At 43.3% G+C, this 17467-nt stretch overlaps 1 protein-coding gene across 1 annotated transcript in view; it reads right to left on the bottom strand.

Moving 5' to 3' along the window:
- FAT3 (FAT atypical cadherin 3) overlaps nt 1-17467 on the bottom strand; it is a 467371-nt gene that overhangs the window by 23433 nt on the left and 426471 nt on the right. The window contains exon 22 of the mRNA XM_088455722.1: nt 16393-16861. Coding sequence (XP_088311848.1) covers nt 16393-16861 — 469 coding nt within the window. The remainder of the gene's footprint in view (nt 1-16392; nt 16862-17467) is intronic.

Here is a 17467-nt window from a genome sequence, read left to right on the forward strand (position 1 = left end):
GCATAGTCATCCATCTACCTCGGTGCAACCTTTTGGACATAAAAACACTATTGTGAGGTGTTCAGAATAGACTGGAAATGAGTGGAAATTAAGATTTTTGAGGTTAATAATAGCATAGGAGCAGAAAAATCAACACATTCTGTGATTTTAGCTGTTTTTATGCTTTTTTAAAAAAAAATACAGATCCAAAACACAAAACCCAGAACCCAAAACACCAAAGGGTGGTTTTGGCAAAACCAATCCAAATGCAAAACACGAAGAAAGATCCAGATCCAAAACCAAAACACGAAAAGTGGCCGGTGCACACCCCTAGTTATCCTAAATTTGACAACACCCAGAATGATAATGTATATAAGTGGTGATACAATACAGACCACAAATGAATATAAGAAAAGCTTATAACCTTTACTAATAATAATGCAAGCATAAAATCAATATGGACATCAATATTAATCAATGTACAATTGTTCACAATGAAGTGTCCTCATAAATATCTGGACGTTTGATTCATGTACAATAAAGTACAGTGCCAAGGTGTAATCTGGCCCGTGGAATCATAAGATCATGATGTATTGATCATACAAATACTCAGAAACAAGGGGAAATATCGGATTGAAGTAATGGAAGAAAGGAAAAAGAGTTCTTAGCCCGTAATAATCCAAACAAGTCTCTGGGGATGCAGGTAAAGTTAACGGTGTGGAGAAGCAGCGGCGTCCCGCTCCTCTCCGTGAAGGGTGCCTTAAATAGATGTGTGGTACCTTTGTAAAGTCTGATGGTAAGCGTTGCCCGGGATGTTCTTCTTGCTGTCCGGGGATGGCAGGCTAGAGCCAACCTCGGGGATCGCTCTGTGCTGTGGCACTGCTGGTGACGCGGTCACGGACGGAGCCTCTGCAAACAGGGACAGGTCCGTGCACGCGTGTCCGACCGTGCCGCCAAGCGGGGGAGAGGGTGCCGGCGGTCTTGGCGGGGGAAAGCCGGGGACCGCAGTCCTACTCACCAACCAGAGGATAATCACCCTGGAGCTCAGCTTCCGATCCTCAGCTGTTCTTGCATTCATCCCCTGCCAATTCAGCACCACACGAGGAAGTCTCCAGCAAGCGCGCCAACGCAGCCGGCAAGAACAGCTGAGGATCGGAAGCTGAGCTCCAGGGTGATTATCCTCTGGTTGGTGAGTAGGACTGCGGCCCCCGGCTTTCCCCCGCCAAGACCGCCGGCACCCTCTCCCTCGCTTGGCGGCACGGTCGGACACGCGTGCACGGACCTGTCCCTGTTTGCAGGGGCTCCGTCAGTGACCGCGTCACCCGCAGTGCTACAGCACAGAGCGATCCCCGAGGTTGGCTCTAGCCTGCCATCCCCGGACAGCAAGAAGAACATCCCGGACAACGCTTACCATCAGACTTTACAAAGGTACCACACATCTATTTAAGGCACCCTTCACGGAGAGGAGAGGGACGCCGCTGCTTCTCCACACCGTTAATGGAGCGTACACACGGTCAGATTTGTCAGACTTGTCAGATTTGTCAGATGAACGACTGAACGATTAAACGATTTGACCAAAGTTTTGAACGATTTGAACGATTGAACGATTTTTGACTGCATTAAAATGAATGGAATCGTCCAAGTCTGACTGCAAACCCATCAGATGTCAGATATCGTTATCTGACAAACGGGAACGCGCATCGTTGATCGTCCATCGTTCAGGCATGTCAGATATGAACGATTTTCCTTCAGATATGAACGACTGAACGATTTTTAAATCGTTATCGTCCATATCTGAAGAAAAAATCTGATCGTGTGTATGCACCATAACTTTACCTGCATCCCCAGAGACTTGTTTGGATTATTACGGGCTAAGAACTCTTTTTTCCTTTTTTCCATTACTTCAATCCGATATTTCCCCTTGTTTCTGACTATTTGTATGATCAATACATCATGATCTTATGATTCCACGGGCCAGATTACACCTTGGCACTGTACTTTATTGTACATGAATCAAATGTCCAGATATTTATGAGGACACTTCATTGTGAACAATTGTACATTGATTAATATTGATGTCCATATTGATTTTATGCTTGCATTATTATTAGTAAAGGTTATAAGTTTTTCTTATATTCATTTGTGGTCTGTATTGTATCACCACTTATATACATTATCATTCTGGGTGTTGTCAAATTTAGGATAACACAATCCACCTTATAGTAAGAAAAGGTTGTGCGCTACATCTGGTTATTTATCCATTATCCTTAGGTAAAAAGTTTAGGCAGAGTATAATTATCCTTATTCATTGGTTCCTATATATATACTGTATATACTCCGATTCTACCACACTGTATATCGCTATTGTGTGGGGCCAATATGAGTGAGGTTCAGGGCTCTGTTATCACTTTACTAGTGGTTATAATCTCCACCTTGTATGCCAAATATACAGCGGGTAAAATACAGTGCAACCGGAAAGTATTCACAACGCTTCACCTTTTCCACATTTTGTTATGTTACAGCCTTATTCCAAAATAGAATAAATTAATTTTTGTCCTCAAAATTGTAAACAGAATACCCCATAATGACAACGTGTAAAAAGTTTTTGGGATTTTTGCAAATTTAATTAAAAAAAAACAAACTAAGAAATCACATGTACATAAGTATTCACAGCCTTTGCCATAAAGCTCAAAATTGAGCGCAGGTGCATCCTGTTTCCACTGATCATCCTTGACATATTCCTACAGCTTACCGTATATACTTGAGTATAAGTCGACCCGAATATAAACCGAGGTACCTACTTTTACCCAAAAAAACTGGGAAAACTTACTAACTCGGGTATAAGCCTAGTGTGGGAAATGGCAGCAGCTGGTAGTGCCCCCAGTAGTAATTCCCCCTGGTTGTGCCCCCAGTAGTAATCCCTCCTGGTAGTGCCCCCAGTGGTAATCCCCCCTTTCAGTGCCTCCAGTAGTAATCCCCCCCTGGTAGTACCCCCAGTAGTAATCCCCCCTTTTAGTGCCCCCTGTAGTAATCCCCCACTGGTAGTGCCCCCTGTAGTAATCCTCCCCTGGTAGTTCCCCCAGTGGTAATCCCCCCTTTTAGTGCCCCCTGTAGTAATCCTCCCCTGTAGTAATCCCCCCCTGGTAGTGCTCCCTGTAGTAATCCCCCCCTTGTAGTTCCCCCAGTGGTAATCCCCCCTTTTAGTGCCCCCAGTAGTAATCGTCCCCTGATAATGCCCCTTGGTAGTGCCCCCTGTAGTAATCGCCCCCTGGTAGTGCCCCCTGATAATGCCCCCTGGTAGTGCCCCCTGTAGTCATCGCCCCCTGGTAGTGCCCCCTGTAGTCCCCCCCTCCTAGTAGAGAGACGTGAAAAGAATTTAAAAAAAAATCACTTACCTGTAACTCCCGCTCCTGGTCCCGCCGCTGTCCGCTCCTCCGGCCGCTTTGTATGGGAGAGACGTCGTCATGACGACGTGTCTCCCATCACCCACTGCGGGAGCCGGAAGATGGCTCCCGCAGTGGGAGCAGCAGCAGCCGCTGAGAGTCTGACAGACTCTCAGCGGCTGTTGATTACACCAAACACCCAGCTGCCAGCTCCGGCAGCTGTGTGTTTGGCAGTGTGTAGCGCTGACCGAACTCCGTCCGGTCAGCGCTACACTTGACTCGAGTATAAACCGAGGGGGTACTTTTTCAGCACATTGTTTGTGCTGAAAAACTCGGCTTATACTCGAGTATATACGGTAATTGGAGTCTACCTGTGGTAAATTCAGTTGTTTCGACATGATTTTGAAAGGCATACACCTGACTATTTAAGGTCCCACACTTGACAGTGTATGTCAGAACACAAACCAAGCATGAAGTCCAAGGAATTGTTAGTAGACCTCCGAGACAGGATTGTCTTAAGGCACAAATCTGGGGAGGGTACAGAAAAATATCTGCTGCTTTGAAGGTCCCAATGAGCACAGTGGCCTCCATCATCCGTAAATGGAAGTAGTTCGGAACCACCAAGACTCTTCCTAGAGTTGGCGGCTGTCTAAACTGAGCAATCGTGGGAGATGGACCCTAGTCAGAGAGGTGACCAAGAACCAGATGGTCACTCTGTCAGAGCTACAGCATTCCTCTGTGGAGAGAGGAGAACCTTCCAGAAGGGCAACCATCTCTGCAGCAACCCACCAATCAGGCCTTTATGGTAGAGTGGCCAGACGGAAGCCACTCCTTAGTAAAAAGCACATGGCAGCCCGCCTGGAGTTTGCCAAAATGCACCTCAAGGATTCCCAGACCATGAGAAACAAAGGATTGAACTCTTTGGTGTGAATGCCAGGCGTTATGTTTGGAGGAAACCAGGCACCGCTCATCACCAGGCTAATAGCATCCCTACAGTGAAGCATGGTGGTGGCAGAAACTGCCCAAAGGTAGGTGTGCCAAGCTTGTGGCATCATATTCAAAAATACTTGAGGCTATAATTGCTGCCAAAGGTGCATCAACCAAGTATTGAGCAAAGGCTATGAATACTTATGTACATGTGATTTCTTAGGGTTTTTTAATTAAATTTGCAAAAATCTCAAAAAACTTTTTACACATTGTCATTGTGGGGTATTGTGGGTAGAATTTTGAGGACAAAAAATAATTTTGGAATAAGGCTGTAACATAACAAAATGTGGAAAAAGTGAAGCGCTGTGAATACTTTCCGGATGCACTGTAAGTATTGAACACATCAACATTTTTCTCAGTAAATATATTTCTAATGGGGCTATTGTAATGAAATTTTCACCAAATGTCAGCAACAACCCATGCCATCCACATATGCAAAGATATCAAACCATAGATGTCCATAAATGAATGTGTAATAATGTGAAATGACACAGGGGAAAAGTATTGAACACATGAAGAAAAGGAGATGCAAAAAGGCATGGAAACCCAAGACACTAGCTGAAATCTATCAGTAATTAGAAAGCAATCCTGCCCCTTGTCAGTGCAAATTAAGCTGGTTCAGTCCCAACAGATGGCCTATAAAAAGGTGTCTCATTACCAAGGTATCACACAAGAAACATCTCATGATGGGTAAAAGAAAAGAGCTCTCTCAAGACCTTCGTAACCTTATTGTTCCCGCAAGCCCCAGTGAGCTTCCTGCTCTAATAGAGCAGTTAGCTCAACTACTGACATCACGAGTGATGTCAGTAGGGCCGCCCTCAAACGGCAGGCGTTCCTTCGAGAATGCTTCCTTATGGCCAGCCACCCCCCCCACACGCCTACAAAATGGGGCGAGCTGATGATCAACATAGACAGCCGCCCCATTTTGTTGCGAGTCCCGGAGCGAGTGATTTGTCGCTCGCTCCAGGGCTCGCGCACTGCCCGGCCATCGACCCGCTTACGAACGCATAGTGCTTGCGAGCGGGTCTGAATCAGGCCCTGAGTTCATAGAAGTGGCCCACGGAACCTTCAAAATTTGGAGACTGTGTGGAAGAATGGGCCAAAATCACACCTGAGCAATATATGCGACTACTTTACTTTCTCCATACAGGAGGCGTCTTGAAGCTGTCATTACCAACAAAGGCTTTTGTACGAAGTATTACATAAAGTTCAGTAAAAGCTTGTTCAATACTTTTCCCCTTTGTCATTTCACATTATTACACATAACTTCCTTTATGGACATCAATGGTTTGATATCTTTGCATGTGTGGATGGCATGGGTTGTTGCTGACATTTGGTGAACATTTCATTACAATAGCCCCATTACACTTATATTTACTGAGAAAAATGTTGATCTGTTCAATACTTATTTTACCTGCTGTATATCTTCATAATAGCAGACTTAAGTGTGAAATTATATGAACACCATAGAGAAAACACGAGGTTACATCTCTGTACTATAATTACAATTATGCTAGATAATACCGTACGGACACTCCGTCCACAGAATTTTTTCTCTATCTAGGACACACACTTTCTACGTCTTTATTCTATATCGCAGGTTTTAACAATATTGTTATTATTATGGAGACTGAATAAAAGTTATATTTTATTGACCAATTTTCTTTGTGCACCACAAAGGACAAATGTTCCTTCTATTCGTGTTCTGTGTTACATGTAGTTGTCAGTGGTGGCACCCCCTACCAATGTATGTGGATTGACACAAAATAGTGGAATAGTTCTATTTAATTAATATATTTATTCTATACACATTTCCTGTGTGACTGGTCTAATACAAGTATTACAGGCTAAAGGTCCACAGTGCAAAAGGTCCACAGGGACAAACGTTTGAAGTTTCTTTTCAACATATTTAAGGTTAGGGTTAAAGGTTTGGGTTAGGGTGAGGGTTAGGTTGCGGAAGGGGACGGTTAGGGTTATGCACTAGGGGAGGTTTAGAGGTTAAGGTTTGGGTGAGAGTTAGGCACTTGCCGGAGGGTTAGGGTTAGACTGCAGAAGGGGACGGTTAGGGTTATGCACTAGGGAGAGGGTTAGGGGTTAAGGTTTGGGTTAAGTACTTGCCGGAGGATTAGGGTTAGGCTGCGGAAGGGGACGCTTAGGATTAGGCTGCGGGAGGGTAGGGTTAGGCACTAGGGGGACGGTTAGGATTAGGCACTAGGGGTAAGGTTAGGGATTAAGGTTTGGGTTAGGCACTTGCCGGAGGGTTGGAGTTAGGCTGCAGAAGGGGACAATTAGGATTAGGCTGTGGGAGGGGAGGGTTAGGCACAAAGGGGACGGTTAGGATTAGGCATTAGCTGGAGGGTTAGGAGTTAAGGTTTGGGATAAGCACTTGCTCAAGGGTTAGGCTGTGGAAGGGGACGGTTAGGGTTATGCACTAGGGAGAGGGTTAGGGGTTAAGGTTTGGGTTAAGTACTTGCCGGAGGATTAGGGTTAGGCTGCGGAAGGGGACGCTTAGGATTAGGCTGCGGGAGGGTAGGGTTAGGCACTAGGGGGACGGTTAGGATTAGGCACTAGGGGTAAGGTTAGGGATTAAGGTTTGGATTAGGCACTTGCCGGAGGGTTGGAGTTAGGCTGCAGAAGGGGACAATTAGGATTAGGCTGTGGGAGGGGAGGGTTAGGCACAAAGGGGACGGTTAGGATTAGGCATTAGCTGGAGGGTTAGGAGTTAAGGTTTGGGATAAGCACTTGCTCAAGGGTTAGGCTGTGGAAGGGGACGGTTAGGGTTAGGCACTAGGGGGAGGGTTAGGGGTTAAGGTTTGGGTTAGGTTTAGGCACTTGCTGGATGGTTAGAGTTAGGCTGCGGAAGGGGACGGTTAGGGCTAGGCACTAGGGGGAGAGTTAGGGCTAGGCACTAGGGGGAGAGTTAGGGCTAGGCACTAGGGGGAGGGTTAGGCACCAGGGGAAGGGTTAGACCATGCGTCGACCATTTTTTTGTGTTGACCATATGTGTGTCGATCCTTTGTACCTGTCAACCTTTTGTCTCTGTCGACCTATTATCTGTCTACCATCTGTTGTCGATCTAGTGAGTGTCTATCTAGACACTGTTGATCTTCTATACCACAAACGGATGTTTGCAATGATTTACTGGGAAGGGATCATCCCATAAATGTTTTTTTCTTATTTTCTATTAAAGCCCACTGGGGAAACAGCCACGCCCACTGCACGTCATGCCCCTGTCACACCACAACTGTGGGTCCCCATCCCTGTTACAAACTCCCCAATGTGTGGTGGTATGTTACAGAGGTGAATATAAAATAAGTTATACAGCGGTATCAGAGTATATCTGAGTTGGCAGCAAAGCAAAAAAGAGCAAATAACCTTTCACCTGGGTAAAACCATGTTGTACACAGGTGGGGGAGATTGAAGGTGTAGAGACATTTAGATGTCAGAGGGGCGTATCCATAATCCAAACCCAAAACTAAATTGCAGTGTAAAAACATATCTCCCAGCTTTACTGATCTGGTGATCCGAAAGGAGACGTGGCCTCATTGGGAATGCTATTCGCGAGCCACGCCCCACATATTTGTCAGACTGGGGGCATGCTAAGCACTCCGGGAGCTGCTGGACATACCCCCACGCAGTGCAGCAGGACGGTTGGGAGGTACGATAAAAATAAAGTTGCCCAGCAAGTGTGGGCTGCATGCAAAAGCAGCCAGTATTTACCCTGCATGCAAAATAATACATATACAGTCAGGTCCATAAATATTGGGACATTGACAGAATTTTCAGATTTTGGCCTCTATTCACCACCACAATGGTTTTGAAATGAAACAAACAAGATGTGCTTTAACTGCAGACTTTCAGATTTAATTTGAGGGTAATTACATCCAAATCGGGTGAACGGTGTAGGAATTACAACAGTTTCAATATGTGCCTCCCACTTTTTAAGGGGCCAAAAGTAATGGGACTATCAACTCAAAAGCTATCTCATGGACAGGTGTGGGCTATTCCCTCATTATTTCATTATCAATTAAGCAGGTAAAAGGTCTGGAGTTGATTCTAGGTGTGACATTTGCATTTGGTATCAGTTGCTATCAACTCTCAATATGAGATCCAAAGAGCTGTCACTATCAGTGAAGCAACCATCATTAGGCTGAAAAATCAAAACAAACCCATCAGAGAGATAGCAAAAACATTAGGTGTGGCCAAATCAACTGTTTGGAACATTCTTAAAAAAAAAGAACGCACCGGAGAGCTCAGCAACACCAAAAGACCCGGAAGACCACGGAAAACAACTGTGGTGGATGACAAAAGAATTATTTCCCTGGTGAAGAAAAACCCCTTCACAACAGTTGGCCAAATCAAGAACACTCTCCAGGAGGTAGATGTATATGTGTCAAAGTCAACAATCAAGAGAAGACTTCACAAGAGTGAATATAGAGGGTTCACCACAAGATGCAAACCATTGGTGAGCCACAAAAACAGGAAGACCAGATTACAGTTTGCCAAACAACATCTAAAAAAGCCATTACAGTTCTGGAACAACATCCTATGGACAGATGAGACAAAGATCAACTTGTACCAGAGTGATGAGAAGAGAAGAGAAGGAAAGGAACTGCTCATGATCCAAAACATACCACCTCATCAGTGAAGCATGGTGGTGGTAGTGTCATGGCGTGGGCATTTATGGCTGCCAATGGAACTGGTTCCCTTGTATTTATTGATGATGTGACTGCTGACAAAAGCAGCAGAATGAATTCTGAAGTGTTTCGGGCAATATTATATGCTCATATTCAGTCAAATACTTCAGAACTCATTGGACGGTGCTTCACAGTGCAGTTGGACAATGACCCGAAGCATACTGCAAAAGCAAACAAAGAGTTTTTTAAGGCTAAAAAGTGGAATGTTATGCAATGGCCAAGTCAATCCCCTGACCTGAATCCGATTGAGCATGCATTTCACTTGATGAAGACAAAACTGAAGGGAAAATGCCCCAAGAACAAGCAGGAACTGAAGACATTTGCAGTAGAGGCCTGGCAGAGCATCACCAGGGATGAAACCCAGCGTCTGGTGATGTCTATGCATTCCAGACTTCAGGCTGTGATTGCCTGCAAAGGTTTTGCAACAAAGTATTAAAAAGTGACAGTTAGATTTAGAATTGTTTAGTTTGTCCCATTACTTTTGGCCCCTTAAAAAGTGGGAGGCACATCTAGAAACCGTTGTAATTTCTACACCGTTCACCTGATTTGGATGTAATTACCCTCAAATTAAATCTGAAAGTCTGCAGTTAAATCACATCTTGTTTGTTTCATTTCAAAGCCATTGTGGTGGTGAATAGAGGCCAAAATATGAAAATTCTGTCAATGTCCCAATATTTATGCACCTGACTGTATATTTCTACCGTGTGCAATGCAAAATGGTTTGTTCCAGATTCAACGTTACTGTACTTGCTTTTGGTATTTGCTCCCATCACAGAATCAGCTCCTGAATGCGCAGTGATGTGCAGGTGACAGGTGCTGTCCCATTATATGTTATATATACTTGTGTATTGCTGTTGCCAATGTTTCTGTATACGTATAATGTTTTTATTGCATTTTCTTTACAAAATTTTAAAAAAAGTAGTGGAATGATTGTCATTTATTTTTGTTCTGTTACATGATGATTTCTTTTATTACGACCTATAGAAATGCAGAAAACGGGGCATTCGGATGTAAATTTGCGCTTTGTCACTGTGTAATTACGACAGAGACTTCGACAATATAAGAAGACGATAATAGCAGAGCCCAGGTCGACACCATTTTAAAAAATAAGAAGATTTCTAGACCAAGATGATAGGAATTGAAGGAACAATATAGCGTTTGTTGAGAGCATTATTGTTAAAACACAAATAAGTATGTTGCGAGTGTATAATCCCACGCTAACATCAAACTTCTTGTTACACTGGATACACTGTTGCTTCCTGTATTAGATTGAGGCTTCACTGACGTCTTTACCCAGGACCTTGCTGTGTGAGACATACACCAGCTTTACCCGGCCTGGCTGCACACATTCCCGGCTTGAACACACGGGACATCGGACTACTGAGCTAATGGGGGCCCACATGCTGCTGTATTTTTAGTCCGTGAGTACAAAAAGCGCACACACTGTGTGAACGCCGGGCGGCACATTGTTAATAGAATAGTGTTAGAATCTGTGCCCGGCATAGCGGTTGCTTCATGGTTCATTATTATAGAGACTGCGTCCACTCTCATATTATGGTATTGGAATGATACCTGTCTCCATAACCTATATCTTTCAACGCAAGGGTAATCAAAGCTGGGAATTAACCAAGTACTTCTAATACAGCAAGGTACTTTAAAAAGTTTCTCTGTGTTCATCAAACATCTAAAGTGTATAGGTGCATACACACACAACGATTTTTTGAACGATTATCGTTAACGATAACGTTTATCGTTCAATCGTTGAAAAAATCATTCACTTTCTAAGTTAAAACAATGAACGATTATCGTTCATGCGCTTTCACGTTTGTAGTTCAGTCAGACTGACCAACTCAACGATTTTCAGTAAGGGAATATGCAAAAATCGTTTGTAGTTCAAAAAAATCGTTCATTACACTTTAAAAAATCTGACAGATAATCTGACAGAAAATCGTTCAGAAAATCGTTTAGAAAATCGTTGGTAACAAAATCGTTGTGTGTGTATGCAGCTTATGAGCTATTTTTGATCATTATACGTGACTACAATATACACTGAGGATCAGTGTTTTTTTTTGCTCTTCCACCTGCTAAACATAATAGCTCTTATATTTGGTTATTGTGGACTATTGCACCATCTATTGCTTATATATTGTTTCCAGCTATGAGAAGAACACAGTGATTAGCAACATTTGCAATCATTTATGCTACCAGTGTAACTATGGGGTCTATTTATTAAGCAGTGTTAGGAGAAGTGAAAAGTGAAGAGTGAAAAGTGATAAGGCGGCAGCCAATCAGCTCCCAACTGTCATCTCACAGGCTGTGTTTGAAAAATGACAGTTAGGAGCTGATTGGCTGTTACCTTATCACTTTTCACTCTTCACTTCTCCTAACACTGCTTAGTAACTAGACCCCACAGTATTTTTACTACTGATTCTCTTTTTTTATCAATATTGTATATGTTTATATGTCATTTTTTTCCTTTTTTATATGTGCTATATTTAGTATTATTACATTTATATTGGTCTTCATATACATTCCATCCATTAGTTACATGTAAATGGTTATTATGATGTAATATAGAGACAACGCAGATTTTTCTTTCTTTTTTTCTTCCTTATAATCCCATGTTCCCCTAACAGCGGCCTGGATGAGAAATAGGGAGCACTGCGTTCAAAACTAAAAATGTGGGGTTACAATTTGAGAACAGTTGTCTAGTTCTGGCGCCGTTGCCTCTTAGGGGTCGATTGAGTTATGCTCGATGCCCGCCATAGAGTGCGTAAAAGTGAGGGACATGCGACAGCTCCTAAATCGCACGTTTTAATACTTGCCCCGTGTGGGGCTGTGAACAAACATGAGCGATTTATGGGCGATGAAGCATTGTTGGCGTTCCAAAAGGCACATCTCGGGCATCGCCCAGATATCGCCACTAATTAAATCCACCCCTTATTGTCCTGCTTTGACGCAGTTTTGATTGTTTTTTTTTATATAAAAGAAAAATAAAAACGAGTGTGAACGAGAACTGAATGAAACCAGCTGTAGCTTTGTCATTAGATGTGTCTGTAATACCCGATCCAGGACTACTGTTCTGTCCCACTGTATGACTCAACAGCGACACCTGCTGCCTGCACACTGAACAGCACTGCTAATCATTCCCCGAAATTGTGAATGGAATGCAGATTGTAACAAACACCTCAGATTACTCTGCAGAACTACTAGCAATAATTCTCTTGGGGATCCTTTCGGCAAATCAGATTTTGTTTTGCCTCTAGTGTTATAGCCATCACTGTTTGTGCCAAGAGTAAATCAATACGCTACTTGGAGAGAGGTTCCTGACTATAGAAAGACAGTAAAAAGGTCGACAATGTCTAGATAGAGACTAGTTGTTAGACAGTCAACAGGGACCAAAGGTCGACAAACTAAAGGTCGACATGTAAGAAGGTTGACAGGTACAAATGGTCGACAGGGTAAAAAGGTCAACATGAAAATGGTGGACATAAAAAAACGGTCGACACGTGTTTTTTTTTTTTTTTTTTTTTTTTTTTTTTTTTTAGGGTTAGGCACTTAGCTCGACGGTTAGGGTCAAGCACTCACCCCGATGGTTAGGGTTAGGCACCAGGAGGGAGGGTTAGGCACTATGGGGAGGGTTTACGGTGAAGATTTTCGTGTCGATCATTTTCATGTCAAACTTTTGATCCTGTCGATCATTTGTACCTGTCGACCTTCTTACATGTCGACTTTTAGTGTGTCGTTTAGTTATGTGTGCCTTTTGTCCCTTTCAACCTTTTGTCCCTGTCGACCTATTGACAGTCTAACATCTGGTGTCTATCTAGAACAGGGATGGGGAACCTCAGGCCCGGGGGCCCTATAAGGCCCCCAGAATCATTTGGTCTGGCCCTCTGAGCTTTTTCTGCTAGCCTCATCTGGCTAGCAGGGTGCCTAGAATGGCACCCTGCAGCCAGAATCTATTCAGCAGTGCTGCCTGGAGCGTCCTTAGGATGCTTCAGATGGTCACACCGCTGCCCTTACAGCTCCCGGAGCATCCTCAGGATGCCCTGGGCATTGCTGTAATCACCGGGGATTGTGGCCCCGCCCATGTGTGACATCACAAGGAGGGGGCGTGGCCTGCACCAGGCCCGCAAATAATGTTATATATATCAAAATGGCCCTTGGCACAAAAAAGGTTCCCCGCCCCTGCTCTAAACACTGTTGACCTTTTACTGTCTATCTGTTAATCCACACCCCTTAGAGAAAACACAATTTAAAACAAATAATATAACTGTATACAGAAGTAAATGGTATAAGTGTAGATATAGTTACAACTTTATCTTATTAATGCAAATGTCAGCATCGACCTCTCTAGAGATCACAGTGATATAGGGGTCTATGTACTAATCTTTGGAGAGAGATAAAGTGGACGGAGATAAAGTACCAACCAGTCAGCTCCTGTCATTCTGTAAACACAGCCTTTAAACTGAGTTAGGAGCTGATTGGTTGGTACTTCATCACCATCGATTTTAGCTCGCTCCAAGGCTTAGTACATAGTCGCCTTAAAATGGAATGTGAACCATAAACAAGGGCCCCTGTGTGTCTCTCTATACCAAGGGGAGGGTCTCTGGCTGACTCTCTGCTTGCAGCCCATGGAGGTGCGGGCAAAAAACAGCTCCAGTAATCACCGGTAGGCGTGCAGCGCACATCACTGCTCACGTGTAATTGGATCTGCCCCTTGTAGTCTTAGTAAAACATGCATATATTGCACTACCTTAACAGTGGATCTCTTATGCATCTTTAACATTGGTAATTAATGTTATTGTACTGTATTAGGAATACTAAATGCATGGGCAGGAAAGATGGTGCCAATGTAGAATTAGCTCAGGACTAGGCAGCCAATGGCTCTCCCGGCATTGTGGGACTAGATCTCCTTATAATACTGATCTATAACTTTAAGTTCTCAATAAATGAGGAAAGATGGTCAACAAGAACCCAACTGCATTATATGTACACAGGATAACCCGTCTCCAAGCCATGAGAATAACCCAGGACCAGGGTGAGCATAACAGGTAACTCTTTGAACTCATATTGCCTAGCAACCATATTTACACTATATAGGGGTTGGCTGGCAGTGCATGCTGGGGATTGTAGTTCAACAGCAGTTTGAGATCTCTGCATGGCCTACCTCTAATTTAGAAAAATCCTGCAAAAATAAATCTTTTGTTACACAGATTATATCTTTTATAATCATTTAAATAATGAATGCGCCTGAATCAATCTCTGCGGATGTCACATCTGTATTATGATGTTTTTATGCATTGAAATCTTAGACAGCAGACACTAGATGGCGCTGTGTACATCATAGATAAAGTAGCAGACATGTCTGTCCTGGCAGTTTTCATTTCAATACAGAGATTTAATTAAAAATGTGAAAGAAGTCAATAATTAGGAAGTGGCTTCTGCATATTTTATTAAATAGACCTGATAACCTTGTCCTAATGAAATCAGTTTACATTATATTGTTTGGTTAAAAAGATGCAACTGAATAGGATTTAGCAAGGGATACCAACCAATCCGAAATCTGCTTTTAATTTCTAAAAACCATTATAAAAATGGAAGAACCTGATTAGCTAATGATATCTGCCCCCCCCTCCTGTTTGATCAGCATGTGTCTGTTACATGTGCTGCCGTCAGCAGTAACACACGTAGGGGCCTCTTGCTACAAAGTGTGGCTATATATATATATATATATATATATATATATATATATATATATATACAGCCACATGTTCACCCAGAGCACCTAGTCAATTATAGCTTTAATTTTTCAAGTGTGGGTGAGAACTCGCGACTAATTATCGGCCAAAATCCCCACGGCGAAATCAATGTTTTTTTTTTCCCCATGCGCGAGACCGTTTTGGTGCTTTTTTCCACTGACCTTACCGAGCTGCGAGGTTCTGTCCAACTGCAGGGACTCGCAGGGTAATCCCCGCTAATTGAATAGCTCCGGCGCGGTAAATATACAGGGGGGGGGGGTATTCAATACCCCCCATAGTGGCATTTTATAAAATAATTCATAAATAATGAAAATTCCAAAAATTGCCTCTCAGCAATAAATGATGGGATTTAGGAGAAAATATTCCCAGGAAAATCACTTCTAATTTTCATCCTCGTCACATCTATTCTACACAGGGTATGCTGGGTAATATGAGAAACCTCCCTAAGTTTACTAATGTCAGGGAAATGAATTGCACTTAAAAGAGACCTTTCGAATGCTACATACACGCAGGACCTCATTTAATAGCCGCAAATCACACTGACCACGCACTAGTGTGCCCAGATGATACTTCCACGCAGTGGTCAGGAGGTTTAATTTTGCGGGGAAGGCTGAAGGAGCTAAAGACACTAGATGGCGCCGTCTGCATCATATACAGGATAACATAGGGCTTAATTCAGAGCTTTATGTAAATTCAATATTTAGCTAAATCTCCAATGTTTGCAGATATGAGCATGCGCAAAGACCCGCACTGCGCAAATGCAGATCTGGGGCTGCCACGTCGCTTACTGTGCCCCAAAGCCGCAGCGTAATTGACAGGCTGCTGGCGTTTGGAGGCAGCGACGTGTAAAGTTACAGAAAACTGGGGGGGTGTCGGCCTAGTTTTCTTGGCGTGCAGAGGCCAGTGGCTGTGTCCTTGAACGCAGCTTCACTGTTCCCCGGCAGCGTTAATTTTGCTGGACATCCTGAGGGTTACTCAGGATGTCCGATGTTCAGTTCAGCGAGTTGATTCGATGCAGCGTCTTTGGACACTGCCATCAGATGACTGATGCCGGCAGTGGCCTCCCATTATGTTTATTAATTTATTTATTTTTTAAAAGCAACTATTCATTTAAACTGGTGCAACTGAAAAAGATGCTGTAAGGGTTACCATGGCAACTTATCAGATGTTTGCATTCAATTTATAACCACCACTATATAAATGACAAAACCTGATTGGCTGCTATCGTTAAAGATATCAGCTCCCTGCGATAATTCCCTATCATAATAATAATAATCTGATTTTAATAACCTCGATTTACAAAAATAAACCTTGTTAATTCACTGCTTCCAAAACTATACGTACTTAGTAACCTTCGTCCGACTCTTCCTATCAGCCTGTGCGACCTCATTGAACATATTGTTACTTAAACCCATCCACCTTGGCGTTAATCTAGACACAATTGCGCAATTCGCCTGTGCCTTTACTATTAACATAGTACTCTGCAATCCAAAGTTATTTTGTTATGAAGCCTTTAACCACCTTCACATTTTTTCTTTTTAAATGAAAATAAAATGACAATAAGCTGCAGTGAGGTATATTTACCACCAGATGGCACACTGATACAGCTTCCTCCATTCTGGCACGGCTTCTCTTCGCAAGCATCAGGATACAAAACACAGCCAAGCTTTAATTCAGTCAAGCCGACCACTTCTGCAAAGCTGCTCCTCTTGTTTTGAAGTGGCAGTTCATTGTTATTCAGGATGACTGAATCCAGGCATCCCTGGAAACCTCCCAAGACCTGTGTACTCCTTTTGTCAGTCAGGCTTCGGACGTTTTCCACTTGTACCTGAGCTCCAAAATAAATAGAGCTGTCAGTGCTGAGGGTCTGGAAATAAAGTGGCGCTTTGCGACGTTCCACGTAGCTATCATCCAGCGACAAGCTTGTGAAATTCCGATTCAGCTCCAGAAAGACGGAGTGCCAGTTCCCATCATTAACCGTCCTGCCAGAAATTCCCAGGATTCCTGGGCCGATGCCACAGTCCAATTGGAACCAGAGCTTACCATCCACGATCTGCAGGAGAGAAACACAACAGGGGACAAAGAATCGCAAAGGGTGAAAAGTGCATATTTACAGATAGGGAAACAATCGGTATTGTGGGAAACATGCGTCGGATAAAGGCCGTTGCACTTGGATAAAAACACTTTGGGCTGGCGCGTAGTTGAACGGTAATCGCCCGTAGGTGCTCGCACATTGCGTGAACGGTAATAAATACGTGTATTCGCCGTACGCTGTTTTCACTTCTCGTCATCAGCATCAGCCGTGCGGACTTGCACAAACATATACACCCCATGAAACATATTGCTTGTCGACCTAATGACCATGTCGACATTCAGAATCTGTAGACATTCTGAACGTTGATCTTCTGAGTGTCGACAAGTCAACCTGAAAAGTCACAATGGAGAACTGAGTATATATTCTGGGCAATGCCAATAGCATCTAGGCACTTTGTGGGCATTTTCAGGGTATATAGTATAGACTGACACAAAATACACATATAGCATTTTAAAGCAACTCATTACTGATTATATTATATGTTCATAATGTATACTATACTCTCCTGGAATGTCTGGTAAACTCCAGAATTTTGGGACGCTCTACCAGGAGAGTAAACAGCCC

The sequence above is a fragment of the Taudactylus pleione genome, unplaced genomic scaffold (genome assembly GCF_031769625.1).
Source record: "Taudactylus pleione unplaced genomic scaffold, aTauple2 ptg000667l, whole genome shotgun sequence".
Lineage (NCBI taxonomy): Eukaryota > Metazoa > Chordata > Amphibia > Anura > Myobatrachidae > Taudactylus > Taudactylus pleione.